The sequence below is a fragment of the Zosterops lateralis genome, assembly GCF_965231275.1.
Source record: "Zosterops lateralis genome assembly, chromosome: 29".
Classification (NCBI taxonomy): domain Eukaryota; kingdom Metazoa; phylum Chordata; class Aves; order Passeriformes; family Zosteropidae; genus Zosterops; species Zosterops lateralis.
In genome coordinates this window covers 6,193,130-6,216,294 of record NC_139789.1, presented here as the reverse complement: position 1 = coordinate 6,216,294, position 23,165 = coordinate 6,193,130, and the positions used below count along the sequence as shown (strand labels likewise).

Genomic DNA, 23,165 nt, shown 5'->3' with positions numbered 1-23,165 from the left:
TCCTCTTATTCTGGGAGAAATCTCCCGGCTCCATCCCCCGCCCTGAGAGCCAGTGTTGGACCTGGGTGAGATTTGGGAAAGATAGAAACAAGCTTGGGCTCTGCTTGGCTCCCTGGGCTGGGAAAAAACTTGTTCCAGGAAGATGAGTGGGAGCAGGGGGAAGGAGTGGGAGAAGATGGATCAATCCTGCCCAGGGATGATGCTGAGCCGGGTCCTGCTGCCCCAGCACATGGAGGGAGCCTGGTCCCACCAAAGAGCCTCTGTTCTCCAGCCCTGGTCATGGAACTGCCCTGCCTGGAGGAGGGGAGGTGGCCATGGCTATGAAGGGATAATGGCTGTCACCATGGGCAGGTGGTGGCTGTGGCCATGAGGGGAGGTGGCTGTCACCATGAGGGGATGGTGGCTGTGGCCATGAGGAGGCAGCTGTGGCCATCAGGGGATGGCTGTGGCTGTGGAGGGATGGCTGTGGCCATGGGATGGGGACTGTCACCATGAAGGGATGGTGGCTATGGCCATGGGGGGATGGTGGCTGTCACCATGGGGGGAATGGCTGTCACCATGGGCGGGTGGTGGCTGTGGCCACGGGGAGATGACTGTGGCCATGAGGGGAGGTGGCTGTCACCATGGGGGGATGGCTGTCACCATGGGGGGAGGTGGCTGTGGCCATGGAGGGAATAGCTGTGGCCATGGGATGGGGACTGTCACCATGAAGGGATGGTGGCTGTGGCCATGAGGAGGCAGCTGTGGCCACGGGGGGACGGTGGCTGCGGATTCAAGCACCTGATACAACCCCCAACAAGGCCACAACCATTTCCCCTCAGTCACAACCATTTCCCTGTGCCAACACCTCCCTCAGCCCGTCTCCATCACCCCCAGCCCTGCCTCCATCCTCCCTCCTTCCTCTCCATCACTCCCAGCGCCGCTCTCATCTCCCCGGTGCCTCCTCGCCCCCATCACCCCCAGCCCCTCCAGCACCGCCCCGGGACCCCGCGGGTCCCCCCGGCTCCCGCATCCCCCGCGGGCCGAGGGCGCCGGGGAGGAGCGCCGGGAAGCGGCGCGGAAGATCAAGAGGAAAATGATCAAAGGAGGGATGTGGGTGAGCGCTGGCAACCCTGTCACCCTGGAGACGGGAAGCAAAATATTTGGGCTAATAGCACTCCCAGGGAGCAGGGACTGGGCGCTTCCCATTGTCGGGTGACTGTGGGGATGGGGCAGCGAGGGGGGAATTTGGGGTATCGGCGGCTCCTGGGGGGAATTGGCCCCGAGGCAGCGCTGGGTACCCGGCCGGGGGGAGGCTGAGCCGGGGGGAGGCTCTGGCTCAGGGGTTCTCTGGCTCTCAGATATTATTTGAGGGGTTCTCTGGCTCAGGGATGCTGAATTGGGAGGATGCTCTGTTTTGGGGATGCTCATTTGGGGGATTCTCTGGCTCTGGGATGCTCATTTGGGGGATGCTGAGCCGGGGGGATGCTCATTTTGGGGTTTCTCGGCCAGGAGGAGATGCTCTGGCCCAGGGATGCTCTGGCACAGGGATGCTCTGGATCAGGGATGCTCAGGCCCAGGGATGCTCAGGCACAGGGATGCTCAGGCACAGGGATGCTCAGGCCCAGGGATGCTCTGGTTTTGGGATGCTCTGGCCCAGGGATGCTCTGGCCCAGGGATGCTCAGGCCCAGGGATGCTCAGGCCCAGGGATGCTCTGGTTTTGGGATGCTCTGGCCCAGGGATGCTCTGGCCCAGGGATGCTCAGGCCCAGGGATGCTCTGGATCAGGGATGCTCTGGTTTTGGGATGCTCTGGCAGGGATGCTCTGGCCCAGGGATGCTCATCCAGGGCGATGTTTATCCAGGGAAAGCTCTGGCAGGGGATGCTCGGCTGGGGAACTCAGGGAGGGTAAAGGTCCCGCAGTGCCACCGTGCCCCAAGGCCCGCAGCAGCAGCCTGGGCTGTGCCGGCCCTGCTCTGTCCCCTCCCGTGTGGCTCTGTCACCTCCCTGGGCTCAGCCTGTCCCCAGAGGCAGCGGCTCCTCCCTGAGCCTTCCCCCTCAGCCCCGGGGGTGCTGCTCCTGCCCGGCCGGGAGGGAAACTGAGGCACGGAGAGCTCAGACAGGCAGGGAGCGCCGGGGAGGGGCTGCAGGAGCAGCAGCAGATCTCTGTGTACACAAACAAACACACTTTCCTTCTTTAATGTATCTTTTTAATAAGCTCAAGCAACTGGTTGAACAGAGAGAACACTTAAAATTAAATCCAGCCTCAAATATCTCCAGTTTTAACCCGCGGGTGTGTTTGTAACCACGACTTTAAGGCACTGGGAGAGCACTGGGTTTGTCACCTCCCACCCTCCTGCTTGGGGACACCCGGGAGAGGTGACAACAGGGCCCTTGGTGGCCCTGGGCCACCCAGCCACTGGCAGATGTGGGTCCTGGGGGGGACAGGAGGGTGGTAACAATTATAATGATCCCAATATTATCAATATTGATAATAATGATATTATCAACAATGATAATAATGATGCTAACAATGATGATGACGACAGCAATGATAATAATAATAATAATAATATTTATAATATTTATTTTTAATAATAACTATGCTGAGGCTGAAAGCACCAATATAATTAAAAATATAATTATTAAGGGTAATAATTCCCGAGCTGGCAAAGGGCCTTTGCCTGGTGCCCACAGGGCAGCACCTGCCGCGCCGCCCGCCGGCCCCGGGAGCGCGATGGAATTGGAGTGACACGGAGGAAAATCAATCTGAACGAATGAGGTCACCTGCCCCATAAATAATTCATCAAAGGCGCGCGGGAAACACACCTCGGCCTGGGGGGCGGGTGGGGGAGAGGGACGGCCCAGATGGGTGATGGGGCTGGGATGGGTGCTGGGGACTGGGGGACAGGGGGACAGGGGTGGGTGCTGGGGACTGGGGGACAGGGGGACAGGGGTGGCTCTTGGGGACAGGGGTGGGTGCTGGGGACAGGGGACAGGGGTGGGTGATGGGACAGGGATGGGTGTTGGGGACAGGGGGACAGGGGTGGCTCCTGGGGACAGGGGTGGCAGTTTGTCACAGCGGTGGGCGCTGTGTCCTGGCCCAGCTCAGCCTCGCACAGGACACAGGACAGTCCCCGGCCCCAGCGAGGCTCAGGGTGGGCCTGGCACAGACCCCCGGGGTGTTCGGTGGGTGCTGGGCCCGGTGCTGGACCCCCATCTCTGGGAAGGAGCCCCGAGGTCCCTTTGCAGCCCCCCAGGAGCCAGGAGTGCCCCCCCAGGGCCCAGAAATGCCCCCCCAGGGCCCAGCTGCTGCCTCCAGCTGCCCGGGGACGTGGCAAAGGGGCTTTTGTCCCCCGGGAGCCGCGGGCAGGTGCTGGAGGTGAGGACAGGAAGGGCAGCAGGCGCTGGGATTACAGCGGGAAGAAAGTGCTGCAGTGTGAGCCCGGCAAGTGTTTTAATTCCCTTTAATTCCCTGGACTCGTCCCGGGGTCACCAACCCTCCCCAGGCTCGCAGGGCTCTTCCCAGCCTCCCTCCTCGGAGCTGTTTTGGAGGAAAGCGAGCAAAAAGGAGCCCAAAAATGATGGAAAAAGAACATCTTGAAGCCCTTCTGCCATCTGTTGTGCTTTCAGCGCAATTAAGCAGGCAGCAGCCGTGCCAGGCGGCAGGAGCATCCCTGCCTCCAGCAGCCGTGCCCCTGCCAGGCCTGGGGATCCACCCCCGGGGGCTGCGGGTGGGTTTTGGGGTGCCCGGGGCAGCTGCCGGGCAGCTGGGACCGGGAACAGATGTCCGGGCCGGGTTTGGCAGGTGCCTGGAGGGAGGCAGCTCCTCTCTCGCCTTGCCAGGGCTGGTGCCAGCCCAGCTGTCCCTGCCCGGGGGTCCCGGGGGGCTCTGAGCGCTGGGGGGTCATTGTGGGGTCATTGTGGGGGGCGGGAGGGGGGACAGTGACACCCTGACCGGGGGCTCCAAAACTGTGACACCCCAAAACCTCCCCTCCCGCCAGACCGGGGACACTCAGCCAGGGGATCCTGGTGACACCGGTGTCACCGCAGCCAGCGAGGCCACCACGGGCTGCCACAGATGGGGCTGAGACCCCGAGCATCCCCTGGGCCCTCCCGCAGCCCCCGGGGGCTCCCGAGCTCCCTCCGGGGGGGGATTTTCCCCGGCCCCCCAGCCCCGGGGTTTGTCACCGCCCCGGGGGGACTTTGCCCGACAACACCATTTTATCCCCCTGGTCTGGACGGGAACGGGGGAGCGGGAGAAGCGCCGCCGTCCCCGGGGAGCCGCCGCTCTTTAACGCGCTCCGAGCTTTAATGAGCGCCGGGAAATCGCCGCCGGCAGCCGGGCCCGGCTCGGATTGGGGCCCCAGTGGAATAGGCTGCACCCAAACGGGGAGGAAAAGGCTCCCGGTGGTGGGTGGGATGTGGGGAGCGGCCCCCGGCCCCCTGGGCTGGGCAGATGGCTCAGGATGGAGCCGGGGAGCGCGGGATGGAGCCGGCGGCGGCTGCGGAGAGAACAGCCCCGGATCCGGCTCAGATGGGGATGGAGGAGCCGCTCCCGGCCCCCTCCGCCTGTCCCCGGCCCCCTCCGCCTGTCCCCGGCCCCCTCCGCCTGTCCCCGGCCCGCTGGGACCCCCGGGCTGGTGGGGACAGTGGGGACAAGGTGACACTGGTGGCCTGAGCTGCTCTGCCCGCGGGCAGGACAGGGATGGACCCCCCACACCCTCCATGGCACGGCAAGGGCTGGGGACACGTGTGGCACTAGTGACAGGCGTGTCACCTCCCCCCGTGTGGCCCAGATGGCGCCGGGGGACAGCAGGGACAGGGACCCACCCAGGGGACAGCAGGGACAGGAGCCCACCCAGGGGACAGCAGGGACAGGAGCCCACCCCGGCAGTGCTGCTGTGCCAGGGCCGTTCCTGCAGTGTCACCCACCAGTTTTGGGGTGAAATCTCTCAGGATTTGGGTCACTGGTGTGGACAGAGCTGAAGCCACCACCCGACCCCTCCCCGGGGATGGCACCCACCCCTTTGCTGGGCCACTGTGGGTGTGGTGGCACTGTCACCCGGCACGGTGACACTGTCAGGGCACTGTCACCCGGCACGGTGACACTGTCAGGGCACCAGGGCTGTGTCAGCACAAACCAGCCCGGCCCGGGATTAACCAGCCGGCTCTGCTGCTAATTAATAACCCACTTGATTAAGAATTGTCAGTCAATATGTCACCAGCACAAGGACAGGCTCAGTGACCATGAGCTGGGGACATCTCCCCGTGGGGCCACCATCCTCCTCCTCCTCCTCCTCCTGCTCCTCCTCCTCATCCAGCACTCCCAGCTCAGCCTGATGGGCCCAATGCCCTGTCCCCCATTAATTGCCCCTTGATGATGTCATGGATCACCCTGATGACGTCATGGATCACCCTGATGATGTCATCAGCACCTCTCTGTCCCCTCGCCCCTCAGCGCTGCCACCACCCAACGGGCTGGGGGTCCCTCTGTCCCACGGGGTGACACAAGGACCCCTCTGGTGATGCCACTTGTCACTCCTGGTGATGTCACACTCACCCCGGGCTCCCCCTCAACAGCTTGGATGGAATTTGGGATCCTGAAGCCTTGGGGTGCAGCAGGACACCCCCAAAATGTGGGGGAAAGGCAGATCCAGCCCTGGGGAAATGGGAATGGGGGATCCAGATCCATCCCTGGCGTTAAGGGCACCGTCCCCACTGTCCCCAGCAGGTGACACGGGGATGTCACATCCAGCGGGGCAGGGAGCAGCAGGTTTGGGTGGGGGGGATCTCCCCCTCCCTCCATCCCGACCCCCCCAGCGCTGAGCAGACACGGGGGGCGGGCGGGGGGCGCGGGGCCCCCCGGGGCAGATGGAGAGTGGAGCAGGGAGCGGTAACAGCATCCCCTGGAAGGCAAACAGGAGCAATTAGCTGATTGCGGCCGTGGAGGGCTCCGGGAGCCGCAGCACTTTGTGCTTAACCTACATTGGCTTTTGTCCCGGCCCGCGCAGCCGGAGCGCGCCCGGGGCCCCTCTCAGCAGCCCCCAGCCCCAAATGAAGCAGCCGGGGCTCAGCTGAGGAGGATAAATGGGTCACACTCAGAGGGGACACTCAGTGACCCAGGGATGGAGCTCGGGGCCCTCCCGGGGAGGGAAAGCACAGGAATCTCTTCCCCGGGCGCGTCTCTCCGCTGGAACATCCTCCCCGTGCCCGGCGGGAGCGCTCACGGCCCCGGGAGGAGCAGCGCGGCCCGGCAGCTCCGGGGAGCGTTAATTGACTAACGGGGCGGGACGGGCCGGTCCAGCTGTGGCTGCAGCCAGATGTGCAGCGGGGAGGGCAGGGGGGATGCCCCGCTCGGGAATGTGAGCCCTGAGGGAGAACCAGGAGCAGAGTTTGGACACAACCCCTGGAATGAGGAGTCACAGCGCGTCCTCACAGCTCGAGGACAGTCCCGGCTACATTTGGGTACCACCGACACCCCAAACTGACACCTCCATCCTCCCTTTCCTTCCATCCGACTGCAGATAAAAACCCCCGAGCATCTCTGGGATAACGGGCCAGGAGAGCGTGTCCTGCTCGCGGTTCCCCTGCCAACATGGATTTTTTTAATTTTATTTATTTATTTTTTTTTTTTAAACCGGGATGCGTTTTTCCGCCTGGGCTGCCAGCGGGGGGTGGCTCGGGCCCGGGGAAGGCGCCGGTGACGCGGCAAGAAGGGCCCATTGTGGCCGGGCACAGCTGCGAGGCGCGGGCAGAGCGCGGGGAATGCAAAGTGCTGCTGGCGAGGGGAAGGGGAAGGGCCTGGGGGGATCCCCCGCCCCGACACGGGGGTTCCCCCACCCCGGCGACAATGGTGGCTTTATGGGGAGTGACACCAAACCCCCTGTCCCAGGAGCTGCCGGGGTTTGGCCACCGTGGGGACAGGACAGGTGGGTGTGGGGACACCCTGTCCCCAATCCTGTCCCCAATCCTGTCCCCAATCCTGTCCCCAGTCCTGTCCCCAGTCCTGTCCCCAATGCTGTCCCCAGTCCTGTCCCCAGTCCTGTCCCCAGTCCTGTCCCCCTGCACATCCAGCGGCTCAGAAAGGGCCGTTGGCTCCTCTTGGAGCAGCAGAAACCTGCCCAGGAGGGTGACGGGGACACCCCGAGGTGTGTCCTGCACTGAGGGGGGACAGAGAGCGGCTCCAGCCCTCCCCAGCGCCGCCCGGCAGCGGATCCTGTTTCCTGGCCGAGCTCTGCTGAATTATTCAGGCTCTGCCTCCCTGGGGATGCTCCCCGTGCCCCGGCCGGGCGTTACTGGTGTCACTGGTGTCCCTGGAGCTCTGGTGGGTGTCGGATGAGCCCCCCAGGAGGGGCGGTGCCCAGGGGGCCGCAGAGGGGCCGCGCAAAGCCCCGTTTCATTTCCCTGAAAGGAGAAGGAGGGACGGGGGGAGCTGGCCCGGATCCTGCAGCTTCTCCTTTTTAACTCCCTCTTTTCCTGCGGCGCCGGTTCCCGTTCCCGCTGATCCGCAGCGGCTCCTCGTCCCCCCGGCGGGGCAGGGACAGGGATTTGGGGGTCCCCCCAGCCGAGGCCCCCAGACTCTGCTCCAGGGCTCTGCAGGACCTGGGGATGGCCCTGGGGTTCTTCCTGAGCTGGGAAATGTGGGATCCGGGTGTGGGGCACACCGGAGGGCACTGGGGGCGCGGGGTGATCCCCACCCCATCCCAAAACATCCAAAACATCCAAAACAGCGGCCCCAGAGAGGGGGAAAAGCTGCGGGGATGGGAATGTGGGATGGGACAGGAATGGGGACACGGGACAGGGCAGGGATGGGGCGGGGATGGGGAGAGGGGACAGGACAGGAATGGGGACAGGGGATGGGGACACGGGATGGGGCAGGAAAGGGGACCCAGGATGGGGCAGTGATGCTGACACAGCACAGGACAGCAGTGGGGATGGGGCAGGACACCCGAGGGGACGAGAACGGGGCAGTGATGGGAACACAGGATGAGGCTCTGGCGGCCACCGGGAGGTGATTTCGGTGATTGATCCCGGGCGGGCTGGCGGCACAAGCGCTCGGAAAGGGGCAGCAGCTGCTCCGGCTGTTCCGGCACCACCTGGGGGCAGAACAAACCCTGGGGGACATCGGGAGTGGGGGCGGTACCTGGGGAGGGGTCGGGCACTGCCCTGGGGCGGGGGCGGCACGGCCGGGGGTCTGGGGGGGTCTGGGGTTCCCTCCCCAACCAGGGGGCCTGGGGGGGGTCTGGGGGCCCTGGGGGGGTCTCGGTTCCCTCCCCACCCGCTGAGTGAGACCAGGACTCAAGTCAAGGCTCCCGCTAATCCAGACTTTAATCCGCCCCAAATCCCACCTTTGATCTGTTTAACGCCACCTCCGGGAATTGGGATCTGCCCCTCGCTGGGCCGGGAGGAGGAAGGGGAAGGGGAAGGGGAAGGGGAAGGAGGGTCGGACACTCCGGGGCTGGGGGCTCAGGGGTGTCGGGGGGTCCCCGGTACCGATCGGGGATGAACCGACCCCCGGGTTTAACCCCCCCGCTCCCTCGGCCGGTGCCCCCCCCCGCCGTTCCCTGTCCCCAGGGGTGTCACAGCCCCCGGGGGGGCTCAGCGGGACCCCCGAGCGCAGCCCGGGCCGGCAGCACCCCCCTCAGCTCTGCCCATCAGCACCGCCCCCTGCCCCGGCACACGGGGCTCCAGCGTGTCCCCGGCACCCGGGGGGTCCCTGTCACCGACCAGTGTCCCTGTCACCCGGGGTGTCCCTGTCACCCGGCATGTCACTGTCACCCGGGGTGTCCCTGTCACCTACAGGTGTCCCTGTCACGCATCAGTGTCCCGGTCACATATAGGTGTCCCTGGCACCCCTTGGTGTCACTGTCACTGATCGGTGTCCCCATCACCCTCCAGTGTCCCCGTCACTCCCCGCTGTCCCTGTCACTATAGGTGTCCATGTCACCCGGCGTGTTCTTGTCACCTATTGGGGTCCCTGTCCCGCCCCGGTGTCCCTGTCACCCCCCGGTGTCCCTGTCACCCAGCGTGTCACTGTCACCTCTCGGTGTCTCTGTCACTGATCGGTGTCCCCGTCCCCCCCGGTGTGCCGTCCCCCCCTGCAGGCCGGCCTGGGGGGCCCCGTGCCCGCCCCAGGCGCGTTCCCGGGCCCGGCCCACGCGCGCGGGACCCACGGGGGGCGCGCCCGCCCCGGCCCCGCCCACGCACCATCCTCGAGCTCCCATTGGCTGCTTTGTAGCAAGCCCCGCGCCGCCATTGGCTAAATCCGCCCGCGGGACACGCCCCCCGGCCCCGCCCACGCCGCTCCCGGCCCCGCGCGGGATTTGGCGGCGGCGGCGGCGGGAGGGGGAACCGGGACCGGGACCGGGACCGGGAACGGGAACGGGAACCGGGCACTGAGAGCCGGGAACGGGGCACCGGGAACGACACCGGGCACCGGACACCGGGACTGGCACTGAGCATCGAACACCGGACACCGGACACCGGGAACCGGCACCGGGCACCGGCTGTGCCTGCGGGGCCCCGGCGGGCAGGGAGAGGCTCCGGGGGTCCCTAACCCCCCGCCCGGCCCCGCCCCGCCCCGCCCCGCCCCGCCGGGGGCACCGGAGCAGCCCCAGGCCCGGTGGCCGCGCCGCTCTCCCCGAGGAGCTGCAGGTAAGGGCTGGTTCCCCCCGGTACCCCCCGGTTCCCCCCATCCCCCGGTCCCCGGGGCCGCTCGGTACCGGCGCTGGGAGGGGAAAACCTCCCGTCCCCCAGGCCGGGAATGGTCCGTGTGTCCCCCCCCATTCCCGGTGGTACCGGAGCCCCGGGAAAGGAGGGTCTGGGGCAGAGCCCGGGATGTGCCTCAGTTTCCCCAGGCGGATAAAACACGGGAAAAGGCGATTTCCCCCTAAATTCACGGCCGGTGGGTGCCGGATAACGGGCCCGGGGCAGGGCCGGCGCCCCCCGGCAGCGCTTGGCCCCGAGCACCGCCCGGCCCCCTCCTCCTCCTCCTCCTCCTCCTCCTCCTCCTCCCCCCTGCCCTCCGGAGCCCGAAATTCCTCCTTTCCTGGAAAGACAAATCCCTCTGGAGAGGCCGGACCGTCCCGGGTGTGAAACCCCCCGACCCCGACTGACCCTCCCCCGCGCCGGGAAAGGTTTGGGTCATTTCGGGCCGTTTTCTGCCCGTGTTGGACCCCGATTGTCCCGTGGGGTGATTTCTCCTCCCCCCAGGGCGGGTTTGTCCCCCCGGTCCGGGGCAGGGGGTTTGTGCTGTGCCCCCCCCGGCAGGACAGACAGACAGACAGACAGACGGACAGACGGACGGACAGACGGACAGACGGTGCTCTGGCCTCAGTTTCCCCTCTGCAGCCTCTGTTTTTACTTCCCCATAAAGTCTCTGTCTGCCCCGGGTGAGGGGAGAGGAAGTTGCTGCCGGAGAGCGGCTTGAGGGCAGCTGGGGAGAAAAGGAGGAAATGGAAGGCGAGACAGATGCTCCAAAATAATCCCCCCTTTTCCTTCTCCTCTGTGAAATAACAACTCCCCTTCCTCCTGCTCTTCCTCTGCCTTTTCTCTGTGAAATCCGCCTTTCCTCCTCCTCCTCCTCCTCCTCTCTGTAAAATAACATCTCCTCTTCCTCCTCCTCCTCTTCCTCTGCCTTTTCTTGATAAAATTCCCTTTTCTTTTTCTCCTCCTCCTCCTCCCCTTCCTCTGCCATTTCTCCACGAAATCCCCCTTTCTTCCTCCTCCTCTCCATGAAACAACATCTCCCCTTCCTCCTCCTCTTCCTCCCCCTCCTCTCCTCAAAGTAACCTCCATTCCTCCTCCTCCTCCTCCTCCTCCTCCTCCTCCTCTCCCATTTGGCCGCTCCTTTCCCGGGCAGGGCAATCCGGGGGGATTCCTGGGTGCCCCGGCAGCCCCTGGAGCGGCCCCGGCCCTGCCCCTGCCCCGTGTCCGGCCCTGTCCCTGTTTCCCAGGCCCCCATCCCCAGGGGGGCTCGGGCGGGGGGTCCCGGCTCTGGAGCCCCTCGGAGGGGCCGCTCTTTGCTCAGACCCGCCGGAGCCGCCGGGGCGTTCCCAGGGAAAACCCCCAAAGGCCGTCTCCTTTCCCGCGGGCGAGTCCGCGGAGCTGCGGGGGGAGCTTTGGGATGGAGGAGCCCAGAGCCCGAGTGGAGGGGCCAGGGATGGGGACCCGAGCCCTCGGCACCACCAACACCGCGGTGAGGAGGGCGAGGTGGGTCCCCCCGGTGCCCCCCGGCCGCGGATCCCCCCTGGCCGGGCCGGGAGAGGAGTTTTCCCTCGGGCCGGTGTTTGCTGAGCTCTCCCGGCCCGGCCTCGCCCCGCTGGGCACACAGCGCTGTCTGAGCGCCCCTGGCAACCCCGGGGCGGGGGGGACGCGTCCTGTGCTTCCTCCCGCTCCTCCTCCTCCCCGGTTCTCCTGGTAACGGGCCCGGGACAGGCCGGTGACGCTGCTGGGATCTCGGGTTACTGCTCTGAGCGCCTGATGAGCGAGGGTTTAATTAATTAATGATTAATAGGGGTTGGAGCGCGGGGGAAAAGTGATGCCGGGGGATGGGGAGAGTAGAGATGAGCAGAGCAGAGGGTCCCACCCACGGATCCCACCCATTGATCCCATCCCCTGATCCCATCCCCTGATCCCACCCATTGATCCCATCCCCTGATCCCATCCACTGATCCCATCCATTCATCCCATCTGTGGATCCCATCCATTGATCCCATCCCATCCCATCCCATCCCATCCATGGATCCCACCATCCCACCCACCCTCGTGGCCTCCACCCTCGGGGGCACCGGGGGTGCTCAGGGGGTTCCCCAAAGCAGGGAGAGGGAGCAGCGTGTGGGGTGGAGGGAAATGCAGCGAGATCCGCCGCTATTCACTGTTTATTTATCCTGTCGGGGAAACGATGTTTCCACATCGCAGGAAACTTGTAGCGAGACAAATCCGAGTTCCCGTGGCCGAGGTGAGAAGGTGGAGGAGGGAGAGGAGGAGGAGGAGAAGGCAGAGGAGGAGAATGAGGAGGCAGAGGAGGATGATGATGATGAGGAGGAGGAGGAGGAGGATGAGGGAGAGGAGGAGGATGAGGAGGAGGAGGAGAAGGCAGAGGAGGAGGAGGATGAGGAGAGGATGAGGAGGGGGCAGAGGTGCCTCCGCTCCGAGCTGGAGCTCTGTGGAGCCTCCCCCTCTCCCTCGTGCTGCTCCATGAATTATTGAAGTGCTTTTCCTTCCCTGCATGAACATCCCCCGGCTGCCGGGGGAACTGGGGGGGCTCGGGGGGACCCTGGTGGGAACCGGGTGAAAGGAACAGGCGGGGAAAGGAGCTTTGGGGCAGCTACAAATGAAAACTGGGGTGATGCAGTGCTGGGTTTGGCCCCTCTCCACACAGGAGCTCAGCTGGCTCTGCCCGGTGCCACCAGCTCCAGGTGACACAGGGTGACACAGTCCTGCCTTCCCCCCCAAACAGGAGCTTTCATTGATGTTTTGTGCCCTCACTGGTGTGGGAGAGGGTTTTTTGGGGAATCAGGTCCCAGCTGGGTGTTGGGTGAGGTGCAAACCCAGCGGGGTGAACCCCAAACCAGGGATGTGTCTGTCCCCAGGGCACCCTGTCCCTCCTGTGTCCCCACCCAGGACACCCCACCCTCACCCAGCGCTCAGGGCTGCGAGAAACCTCCAAAACCCTCCAGGATGGGTGGGAACCCTCCGAGAAAGGGCTGTACCTGTCCCCAAAGGCGCCGCCGGGACCGCAGCCCCGGGGCGGGGAGGGACTCGCTGTCAGCAGCTGCTCCAGATCAGGAGGAGGAAAAGAAGAACAAACCGAGGCTGTTTTTTAGGGCGTTTTCATTAAAAAGAAGAGGGGGGCGGGGGGCAGCCCGAGCCCCGAGCGGCAGCCGCAGGAAGGAAGTGAAGTTGGTTATTCTCGGGTTTGGCCGCTCGGGGCAAGGCTCGGCTCTTCTGTGCCCCCCGAGCAGCCCCGGGTGAACAATGGGCTCCGGGGGCCCTTCCCGGCAGGAAAACGGCTCGTTCCGCTGAAATCTCCCGCTGCTGCTGAGTCAGCAAATCCTGCTGGGCCCGGGCTGGGCTGGAGGTGCCGGGGAACCGTCCTGGGCCAGCGGGAGGTGAGCCTGGGTCTCCTGGGGTTCGCAGGGTTCAGCCTCTAAACCCATCCCTGGGCACTGCAGAGGCAGCTGGCTGCGTTTTTGGGATCCCCATTCCTGCCTGTACCACTTTTGGTATAAAAATGCCAAATTTTTATACCAGATAATGCTCTGTGCCTCAGTTTCCCCCCTGTGCCTCAGTTTCCCCCCTGTGCCTCAGTTTCCCCCCGTGCCTCAGTTTCCCCCGTGCCTCAGTTTCCCCCGTGCCTCAGTTTCCCCCCGGGGGATGCCGGTGGTCCCGGGGCAGGGCAGGGCTGGGAGCAGCCGGGTGTTTTCTTTGGGGCAGAGGGTTGGTCCGTGACTCCAGCCGGGATTTGGGGGCCGTGGGCAGCTCGCAGGACTCGGCACTTCCCGTTTCTCGTGGGCTCTGGAGGGGGGGTTTGCCCTCGCTGTGTCTGTGGTCACTGCGGGAGAGCTCGGCTGGGGGAACCCCCATTTCTCCCTTCCCTCACCCCACAGCCCCGGGAGGGCAATGCCAGGCCGGGGACACCCGGGCAAAGCTCTGCTCCATCCGGACAGGGTGAGCTGAGTGTCCTCACAGGCGGGGAGAGGGGCTGGGGCTGCCCCTGCCCGGCCTGCCCATCCCTCCTCGAGGGGCAGCCACTGCAATTCCAATCCCACCAGCCTGGCCCCGGAGCTGCTGTCACCGGGCTCTGCCTGGTCATTTTTGTCTGATTGAGTCCCAGAGCCTCAGCTGGAGGCTCGGGCTGACAAGGATCAATGTTTTCCCATTGTAGGAAACGCTTCCCAACCTCTGTGTTTGTCCTGAGGGCTGTAAAAACCCTCCAGGCTGTGGGTCGTGGAATTGTCATCCCCACAGAGCCTTGGCTGTTTTGGGTTTGGGAGCTGATGGCTGGAGGTGCTCAGGGGCTCAGCACCACCCACCTGGCAGGGGATCCCTGGGGATTTGCTCCCCAGAGCCTGGTGTGTCCTCCAGAGCAGGACTGGGGATCCCCAGAGGGGTCTGGGACTCTCAGCTTGGCCAGGGGGGGATGACAGGGCTGCCTGTGGTGGGGACAGAGTCAGTTCTGTGACAATCCCAGAGCCATGGGATGGTTTGGGTTGGAGAAAGACCAAAAGCTCATCTCATCCCACCCCTGCCATGGCAGGGACACCTCTCACTGCCCCAGGCTGCTCCAAGCCCTGTCCAGCCTGGCCTGGGACACTGCCAGGGATCCAGGGGCAGCCACAGCCTCTCTGGGCACCTGTGCCAGGGCCTCACCTCCCTCTCAGGGAAAAATCCCTTCCTAACATCAAATCTAAACCTGCTCCCCTACCCACGAGCGATTTATCACCGCCCATCCCCACACCAGCAGCATCCTTCAGCTGAAATATCTCCTGTGCCCTGCCTGGGGGTGTATTTATAGGCTGATCGTGTCCCCTCCTGCTCTGCCAGCCTGTCCCTGCCGTGTGCAGGGCTCTTGCATAAGCAGCTCCCAGCTCTGCCCATCCATCCCCTGCTGCTCTCCCCTGGCTGTGATTTGTAGCTCTGCGGTTTCCCAGCCCAGGATGAGTCTCCAGGGTCGGGGTGGGGGTGTTTTGATGGTTCACAGGCGGGTTTAAAGCCGTGCTCTGCCCCCAGGGGATGGATTTGGTCCCGCCGGGATGTGGGAGTTGGGCTCCAGGTGAGGATCCTGTCTGGGTGAATTATTCACCCCCGTGCAGTGCCGGCTCTGGAGGAGGCTGGGGCAGGGCAGGGGACGAGTCTGAGCTCGTGTGGGTGTTGCAGGGCGAGCAGTGCCAGGAGAAGGGCCCTCACTCCACCGTGGATGCTGCAAACCGGCTGTGCCGGGGCCTGGATGGGGCACTGGGGGTGACTCAGCTGCCACCTGGGCTGTCCCCAGCTCACCCTGCAGGAAATGAGTCAGGCTTTAAGGAAGGAAAAAAATGTTAAAACGATGGGGCAAGAGGCCCTTCCTGCCCCTTCCTGTGTTGATCACGGGAGGGACAGCGGGATGGAGCAGGGGCAGTGCTCAGGTAGGGACACCGTGCTCTCCACAGGGTCTGGGGTGGGAACGCCCTGGGACTGATCCCACCAACCAAACCTGGGGCTGAGCTCAGCCCCCACCTGCCCTGGCACCCAGGGGCTCCCTCAGCCTCCATTGCCTGGAGATGTTTTTTTTCTCCTGCCAAAATTCCTCGTGGGGAGGTGAGGAGCCACAGAATCACAGGGTGGTTTGGGTGGGAAAAATCTCATCCAGCTCCACCCCGTGCCATGGACAGGGACATCCAGCAGCCCAGGTGAGATGGGGACGGACACAGAGCAGGGACTGACCCGTGTGTGCCTCTTTCCCCCAGAGATGGACACCTTCAGCACCAAGAACTTGGCCCTGCAGGCCCAGAAGAAGCTGCTGAGCAAAATGGCCACCAAAACCATCGCCAACGCCTTCATCGACGACACCAGCAGCGAGATCCTGGACGAGCTGTACCGGGCCACCAAGGAATACACCCGCAACCGCAAGGAGGCCCAGAAGATCATCAAGAACCTCATCAAGATCGTGATGAAACTGGGCGTCCTCTACCGCAACGGGCAGTTCAGCCCCGAGGAGCTGCTGCTGATGGAGCGCTTCCGCAAGAAGGTGCACACCCTGGCCATGACGGCCGTCAGCTTCCACCAGATCGACTTCACCTTCGACCGCAGGGTGATGTCGGGGGTGCTGACGGAGTGCCGGGACCTGCTGCACCAGGCGGTCAACGGGCACCTCACGGCCAAGTCGCACTCGCGCATCAACCACGTCTTCAACCACTTTGCGGACTACGAGTTCCTGTCGGCGCTGTACGGCCCGGCCGAGCCCTACCGCACGCACCTGCAGAGGATCTGCCAGGGCGTCAACAAGATGCTGGAGGAGGAGAGTATCTGAGTGTGCAGGGCGGTCTTGGTGGGCTCTCCTGGGTTGTGCCTCGAGTGAGGGTGAAGATGTGATGAGTGCTCTGAGCTCTGCTGGACTGCTCATCCTCTCTGGTTGTCCCCTCTTCCTCCTCTGCAGTGCTCACTCGTGTTCTCCTCGTTTCTCCAAGAGACTGAACCTCCTGAGTTTGTGTCCTCCTCTTGCCCAGGGTCTGCAAACCCCTCCCTGTGCTGGACTGAGCCCCCTCTCCAGGAGATCCTGGGATTTTGTACAGTTTGGTTTTATTTTCCCACTAAGTGCCTTTAGCTCAAGGGTTTGGACTCGGCCTTGAACTCTGTTGTAACCTCTGGGGGGAAACCCAAGCAAAGACTCGTGGTGTGAAGCACCTCTGAGGTGTCTCTGAGCAGCTGGGACGTTGTTGGGGTGGACAGTTCTGAGACTCCAGAACTTTGTGGAACTCTGTGGTTTTTCTTCCAGCAGCTCCACAACGTGGTGGGAGCAAATCGTGGTCCAGGCCTCAGGCAGGAAGGTGCCTCTGGGTGGGCTTTGGTGTCCTCAAAGAAGTCCCTGAGACCAGGAGGATCCCTCCTCTCCTCCTGGGGAGGGCTGGGAGGGGCTGAGGGAGCTGTTCCTCCCCTGGATCCCAACTCCCCACCAGTGCTGGTGCCACCTGGCAGCTCCAGGGCTGCTCTTGGTGGTTTATCCAAAGCTCCCCTGGGATTTCATCCCTTTTCCACGCCCTTGACTGAGTGATGTTCGTTTTTTATCAAACTCTGTAGCCCTGATGAGTTATTGAAATAAACTCACCTGTGTGGCCTGGGAGGTTGTTCCAGCAGTGGTGACAGTGACAAAAGGAGCCCTGGGGACAGCTGGCTTTGCCCCCAGGTGCTGGTGGCTCTCTGTGCTCTCTGTCCCCTGGCACTGCTGCTGGCTGTACTGGCCCTGCAGCTCCTGGATTTGCATGGACAAAGGGGAAATGGGTTCCCAGGGCCAGAGGGCAGGGTTAAATGGGATATTGGGCAGGAATTCCTCCCTGGGAGGGTGGGCAGGCCACAGAGAAGCTGTGGCTGCCCCTGGATCCCTGGCAGTGCCCAAGGCCAGGCTGGAGCAGCCTGGGACAGTGGGAGGTGTCTGTTCCCACGGCAGGGGTGGCACTGGGTGGGCTTTAAGGCCTCTCCACACCTCAACCAGTCCATGATTTGGTGAGATCCCACTCCCAGCAGACCCCACAGGTTCTCCCCTCCAGCCCCACGGCCCCTCCAGCCCCACGTCCCCTCCAGCCCCACGTCCCCTCCAGCCCCACGGCCCCTCCAGCCCCACGTCCCCTCCAGCCCCACGTCCCCTGCAGCCCCACGTCCCCTCCCTGCTCAGGAGGGCCAAAAGCAGAGCCCTGGCCGGGAGCAGGGGGTGACCCCACAGTCAGGAGCAGAGTCAGCTCTGGGAGCTGCTCCAGCACACTCTGAGCACTGTGAATTGCCCTTTTGGCATCCAAGACACCCCAGAGTCCCCACTGGCCTCATCTCTGTGACCTTCTCGTGCCTCAGTCCCCTGGGTGTCCCCAGGCTCAGGCAGAGAGAGGCTCCTGCTCCTTCCCACCCCTGCCCTGATAACTCTCAGCCTCAGAAGACGAAACGAAAGGCACAAAGACTCCGTCTCTGTCATTTCCAGGCCTGGCTGCAGCTGTCACAGATAACTGTGTGGCCCAGCTCGGGGAGGGGGCAAAGCCCATTCACAGGGGGGTGTGGAGAGCACCAGGAGGTCACCAGGTGCTGCTCCCTCAGGAGCCTCTGTGGCCTCTGGAACAATTCCTGTCCCCAGTGGCCTCTGGAACAATTCCTGTCCCCCCCGGGCTGCTGTGTCCCTGTCAGGACTGTGCTGGACAGGAACCAGGGCTGGGAATCCCAGGCAGGTGTGGCTCCAGCCAGGAATTTTTTGCTGTTCCCAAAGGTGTCTCTGTGCCAGCTGCAAGACCCCCCCAAAGCCCCCAAATTCCCCTGGGACACCTCAGCTCCTCCTGGCCAAGGAGCAGCAAAGGTGCACCCAGCTGGAGAGGGGAGGAGGGACAGAGCACGATGCTTTATTTCTTTATTTGTGCTGCATTTACACAGGAAAGGAATTGCACATTCCTTGTTATTACTCTGGATAAGAAAAGAATCACTTTTCTGTAGGTATAAAACGGTCCCCTGGTCGTGGTGAGAGGTGGATTTGTTGCCTGGGTTGATTCCTGGTCGTGCCAGAACAAGCTGCTCTGCCTTCCCCCACCCAAAGTCCCCCAGCCACACACCCTGGCCATGGAACCAGAGCTTTGGCCACCTCCCTCCCTCCCTCCCTCCCTCCCTCCCTCCCTCCCCCTAAATGAATTATTTCCTCCTGTCACGCTGGTGGAGAGAGAAATCCCATCTCCCCTCCAGAGATTACAGAGTTAACAACTTCCCTTTAGTGAGCCCTGCTTAAATCCAGCCCCTTATCTCCCTGCTCTGCTCTTCCCGGGCAGGCAGATAAGGAGCCCCTGTGCAGGGAGCCCTGCCCTGCTCAGGAAGGGGCACAGGAGGATCAGGAGGCTCCTGGGTTGTTTGTTTTTTTTTTTTTTTTTTTTTTTTTTTTTTTTTTTTTTTTTTCCAGCTGCAGAGCACCCCAGATCTGTCCTCACACCTCCCAGCCCCACTCCTGTGGGTCCCCAGCACATTTCAGTATGGAAAACAGAAAAAGGTTTGGCCAGCCATAAAGGAAAGCCCTGCAGGCACCCAGGAAATCCCTTCCCTGCCAGGCTGCTCTGGCCAAGGTCCTGCCCTGGGGGGTCACAGCTCGTCACGGGGGTTTTTGGCCACAATCACCAGCTTGGAGAGCTCGAAACGGAACTTGCCTTCCCTGTGGGACACTGCAGGGAGAGAGGGAGAACAGCCCAGGGTCAGCAGGTGGAAAAGGAGGCACAGAACAGCCTCTGCTGGGCCTTTCCAGCGTGTGGGGCACTGATCTTCCTGCTCCTGCACATGCCAGGCTGGGAGAAACCCTTCCTTGAAACCTCTCCTTAAAACCCTTCCCTAAAACCCCTCCTTAACACCTCTCCCTAAAACCTCTCCTTAAACCCCCTCCTTAAAACCCTTCCTTAAAACCTCTCCTTAAAACCTCTCCTTAAACTCCTTCCCTATAACCCCTCATTTTTAAAACCTCTCCTTAAACCCCTCCTTAAAACCCTTCCATAAAACCCTTCCATAAACCCCTTCCTAAAGCCCCTCCTTACCCTGTGAATTTAACTGGGATGGGACCCCCAGAGTCCAGGGGTCACTGCACCCCCTGGCTCCATGTCACTGTCACCAGTATTTGAGTCCAAACCTGTCCCAGGCCTGTCCCCCAGCCCAGCCCCTCTCCCCCAGCTGCCCCAGGCACAAACCCGTTGTGTCAGTGATCTCAAACTCTTCCTGTTTTAAGGGGATGTCGCTCTGGGCACCCGCAGCAGCCTGAGACTGGAACAGGAAGGAAGGAAGGAGGTGTCAGAGTGTGAGGCAATCCCAACGAGTGAGAGCATCAAACCAACCAAAACAACAGCACACTGGAAAATGAGCAGGTCCCTGATTTCTGTGCAGGGAAGGAATTAAGAGCACAAAGGAAAATCTCTGGCTGTTTTACCATTTCCCATTAAACCACAGACTCGTGTCCTCGGGGTGAGTGAAAGCCTCACCCCTGGGAACTGGGGAATGGAAGAATGAGCCAGACAAAAACACCAGCAGAGGTTTTGATTTGCTTTGTCACACTGCAGTTTCTCGAGGCAATCCAAGAGCCCCTTTGTGCCCTTTGGAGCCCCCTCCCTGCAAACCCCTGTGGCTGAGAGGGCAGGGACACAAAGGAGCAGCTTTGCCCACCTGCAGCCCCCTCTGCTGCCTCCCTCCAGCCTCTAATTAGGGCCACGATGGAGCACATTTTATGGCACAGATGTCTAATAAATGTTTTCCATGTCTAATTCATGTTTTATAGCAGCCTCCCACACTCCTCCTCCTTCCTGGGATCAGCTGGGACTTACATAAGCCATGGCATACTCTATCTTGGCTCCTTTCACTTCAGCTTTAAACTGGGTAAAGAAGAGATAAGACTTCCCCTGGGGCCTGGAAGAAGAAAGCAGAGCCTGTGTCAGGGGCACGGAGGTGCAGAGGAGTGAAGGATTCCTGGCTCATTCCCTCCCTCCCCCCGCAGCCACCTCTGGATCTCTTGGAGCTTTTGTGCAGAGCTGGGGGAGAGGGGGGAGCTCAGAATTCATCAACCACCAGCTGCACAAAAAGCCCCCAGAGCCACAGAATCCCTGGGAGAGGAAAACCCTCCCTGGGAGAGGAAAACCCGCCCTGCAGAGATGCAAATCTCGTCCCTGCCCCACGTCCCGGGGTGGATTTGCTGAGGACACACCTCCAGATGGTGCAGGAGAAGAGCCCGTTGTCCTCGCTGGTTCCAACGTTCATCTGCCATTGCTGCACGGGGAAAATCCAGAGTTAACGAGGGGAAAACCCCCCCGAGGCCAATCCCTGCCCTCTGAGCTCCAAAATAACCCAGGACCTGCAGCAGAATAACCTCAGGAGCTCCAAAATAACCCAGGACCTGCAGCAGAATAACCTCAGGAGCTCCAAAATAACCCAGCACCACCCCCAGCACCCGCTGGGGGCCCCTCCTGCTCCCTCCTCCTCCCCATAGTCACAGTTGTGATCCCACACAAAGCAGTTCTGAGCCTCTTTTTCCTTTTAGGATGAGGAAAAGGGGCTGATCCAAGAGGAATCAGCCCGGGGTTTGCCCAGCTCACCTCGTTTGTGCCGCCCTGGGCCGAGTAGGTGAAGGTGCAGCTGTAATCCCCCTGCCAGGAGAGAGAACAGGGGCAGAGTCACCTCAGCACGAGCTTTTCTTCCACAAAATCCAGGAATTGCTGAGGTTGGAGAAGTTCCCCAAGAACACCAAGTCCAACAGTGCCCCAGCAGTGCCCAGGCCACCACTGACCCCGTCCCCAAGTGCCACAACCACACGGCCTTAAATCCCTCCAGGGATGGGGGGCCTCCCCCAGTGCCAGTGCCTGACCCCCCTTCCCATGAGGAATTTTTCCCAATTCCAGCCTAAACCTCCCCTGGCACCCCCTGAAGCCATTTCCTCCTGCTGGGGGGAGGATTCACGTTCTGGGGTGCCCAGGGACCCCCCAGCCCCTTCTGCACTGGGGCTTTTCCCTTGCTGAGCCCCCTCCCGTGAGGATCTTTCTTTCTTTGAGAGCCCCCTCCCCTCTCCCTGCTCTTGGGGTACCTCGTCCCTTTGGAACTCCCCTTTTCTTGGGGGGCATTGCCCAGGGCAGGTCCTCATCCCTGGGGGTCTTCTCGCTATAGGGACTGTCCCACCCTGGGGACCTGCTGTCCTTGGGGCCCCCCTTCTGCTGGAGAACCCACCTGGGGACCCCCTCCCCTCCAGAACCCCCTTCTCTGTGGAGGCTCCTCCCTCCTTGAGTACCCCCGTTCTCCCTGGGCCCCCCTGCCTTTAGAGCCCCCCTTTAGGATCCCATTTCCCTTTGCAGACCCCGCTCTCCCTGGGACCCCCCTGCCTTTGTAGCCCCCTTTGGGACCCCCTTTCTCGTGCAGACCCCACTCCCTCTGGGATCCCCTGCCTTTGCAGCCCCTTTGGGCTCCCCTTTCCCGTGCAGACCCCCAGGGACCCCCTTGCCTTTAGATCCCCCCTTGGGGATCCCCTTCTCCCTTGGGGACCCTCACACTGCACGTTCGCCCCGCCCTCCCTCGCGCCCAGCCAATCCCCACAGCAGGATTTATGAGTGACGTGAAGCGCAGCCAATCAAGGAAGGGCGCGTACCTTCTCCTCTCCCGCTCCCTCCCTCCCTGCCGCTCACCAGGCTCCGGGAGAAGGAGTGAACCACCCCGCCGGGCCGCACATCGAACTCGGCCGTGCCCGGGACCGCGTCCGGGGCCGTGCCCGGTTCCGCGGCCGCCCAGGCCGCCAGGCACAGCAGGGCTGCGGGCACCAGCGCGGCCCATGAGCGCCGGCAGCTCCTCCCGCAGGGCGCCGCCATCTTGGAGAGGAAGCGCGGGCTACGGCGGCCGGGAGGAGCCAGAGCGGCGGCGGCACGGCCGCCATGTTGGGTGTGGGCAGGAGCCCGGGCGGGCCGGGCTGAGGGGGGACAGGGGGACACCAGGGGGACATCAGGGGGACAGGGGGACATCACGGGGACAGGGGGACATGGGGACATCGAGGACGAGAGACAACAGGACAAGGGCACAGGGAACCTCGGGGACAAGAGGCCCTGTGGTCAGGGGACAAAGGGACCACGAGGATAAGGTGCCATTGGGACTGAAGGGACCTCAGGGACAATCAAAGGGGCTGGGAGCAGGAAAATCCTGAATTACAGAAAGGGACACACAGAAATCTGCTCCAGTTCCGAGAGGGGCTGCAGGGAGAACCAGGGACAGGGGGTTTCTCTGCAGAGGCCCTGCCCAAAGCCTCCCCCGTGTCCCAGCACGGAGCTGGGGGGGCCTCTGGTTTAACCAAAATCCCTCCCGGAGGATTCTCCGAGATCAGTTTATACCCTTGCTTTGGGCCAGCCCAGCCCAGCCCTGTGCGTGCCTTCCTTCCTTCCTTCCTTCTTTCTTTCCTTTCCTTTCCTTTCCTTTCCTTTCCTTTCCTTTCCTTTCCTTTCCTTTCCTTTCCTTTCCTTTCCTTTCCTTTCCTTTCCTTTCCTTTCCTTTCCTTTCCTTTCCTTTCCTTTCCTTTCCTTTCCTTTCCTTTCCTTTCCTTTCCTTTCCTTTCCTTTCCTTCCTTTCCTTCTTTTCCTTCCTTTCTTTCTCTTTTCCCCTCTTTTTCCTCTCTTTTCCTCTTTCTTTCCTTTTTTCTCTTTTTTTACACTCCTCCTTTGGGGATTTCTGAGCCTCTCCAGTTATCCTGGGGGTGCTCTCAGGGCTGAGATCAATGACCAGATGAGACCCCCAAGCCCCCCGAGTTTCCACTGAGCCTTTCCCTGACCCGGAGCTGTCCCTGCACCTTCATCCCACCCTCTTTGGGAACGGAGATGCCGGGAAGTTTTCCATCCGAGCCCGTTTCAGGGCAAGGAGTGACTTTTCTGAGCTAATTCTGTAGCTCGAGGAGTGGTTTTGTTTCAAAAATAAGCCCTCGAGAACATCTGTTCTCCCTCCACACCACCCACCTAAAAATAAAGCCC

At 62.5% G+C, this 23,165-nt stretch overlaps 2 protein-coding genes across 4 annotated transcripts; one reads left to right on the top strand and one right to left on the bottom strand.

The window, feature by feature from the left end:
* Positions 1-11,814: 11,814 nt before the first annotated feature.
* On the top strand, positions 11,815-16,792 carry TNFAIP8L1 (TNF alpha induced protein 8 like 1). 3 transcript variants are annotated; one of them, XM_083880121.1, is made up of 2 exons: positions 11,815-11,941; positions 15,432-16,792. In XM_083880121.1, the coding sequence occupies exons 1-2, from the start codon at positions 11,833-11,835 to the stop codon at positions 15,992-15,994; spliced, it is 672 nt and encodes a 223-aa protein (XP_083736247.1). In that variant the 5' UTR covers positions 11,815-11,832; the 3' UTR covers positions 15,995-16,792. The 3 variants fall into 3 exon arrangements, with proteins under 3 accessions (XP_083736247.1, XP_083736248.1, XP_083736249.1); XM_083880122.1 differs by lacking the exon at positions 11,815-11,941 and adding an exon at positions 12,866-13,094 and having other exon boundaries at positions 15,432-16,791; XM_083880123.1 differs by lacking the exon at positions 11,815-11,941 and adding an exon at positions 14,730-14,758 and having other exon boundaries at positions 15,432-16,791.
* A 1,774-nt stretch (positions 16,793-18,566) lies between these two features.
* Positions 18,567-22,061, bottom strand: MYDGF (myeloid derived growth factor). Its single transcript, XM_083879916.1, has 6 exons — positions 21,843-22,061; positions 20,766-20,816; positions 20,378-20,439; positions 20,001-20,082; positions 19,374-19,446; positions 18,567-18,860 (listed from the first exon to the last, which is right to left on the bottom strand). Exons 1-6 carry the CDS (start codon positions 22,020-22,022, stop codon positions 18,781-18,783), a joined length of 528 nt encoding a protein of 175 aa, XP_083736042.1. The 5' UTR covers positions 22,023-22,061; the 3' UTR covers positions 18,567-18,780.
* Between the last annotated feature and the right edge of the window lie 1,104 nt (positions 22,062-23,165).

Coding starts and splice junctions, on each gene's coding strand:
- MYDGF (XM_083879916.1), bottom strand. CDS start 22,022: ATGGCGGCGCCCTGCGGGAGGAGCTGCCGGCGCTCATGGGCCGCGCTG. Junction 20,817..21,842: donor ACTCCTTCTCCCGGAGCCTG/GTGAGCGGCAGG, acceptor CTCTCCTGGCAG/GGGGATTACAGCTGCACCTT. Junction 20,440..20,765: donor CCCAGGGCGGCACAAACGAG/GTGAGCTGGGCA, acceptor TTCCCCGTGCAG/CAATGGCAGATGAACGTTGG.
- TNFAIP8L1 (XM_083880121.1), top strand. CDS start 11,833: ATGCAGCGAGATCCGCCGCTATTCACTGTTTATTTATCCTGTCGGGGA. Junction 11,942..15,431: donor TCCGAGTTCCCGTGGCCGAG/GTGAGAAGGTGG, acceptor TCTTTCCCCCAG/AGATGGACACCTTCAGCACC.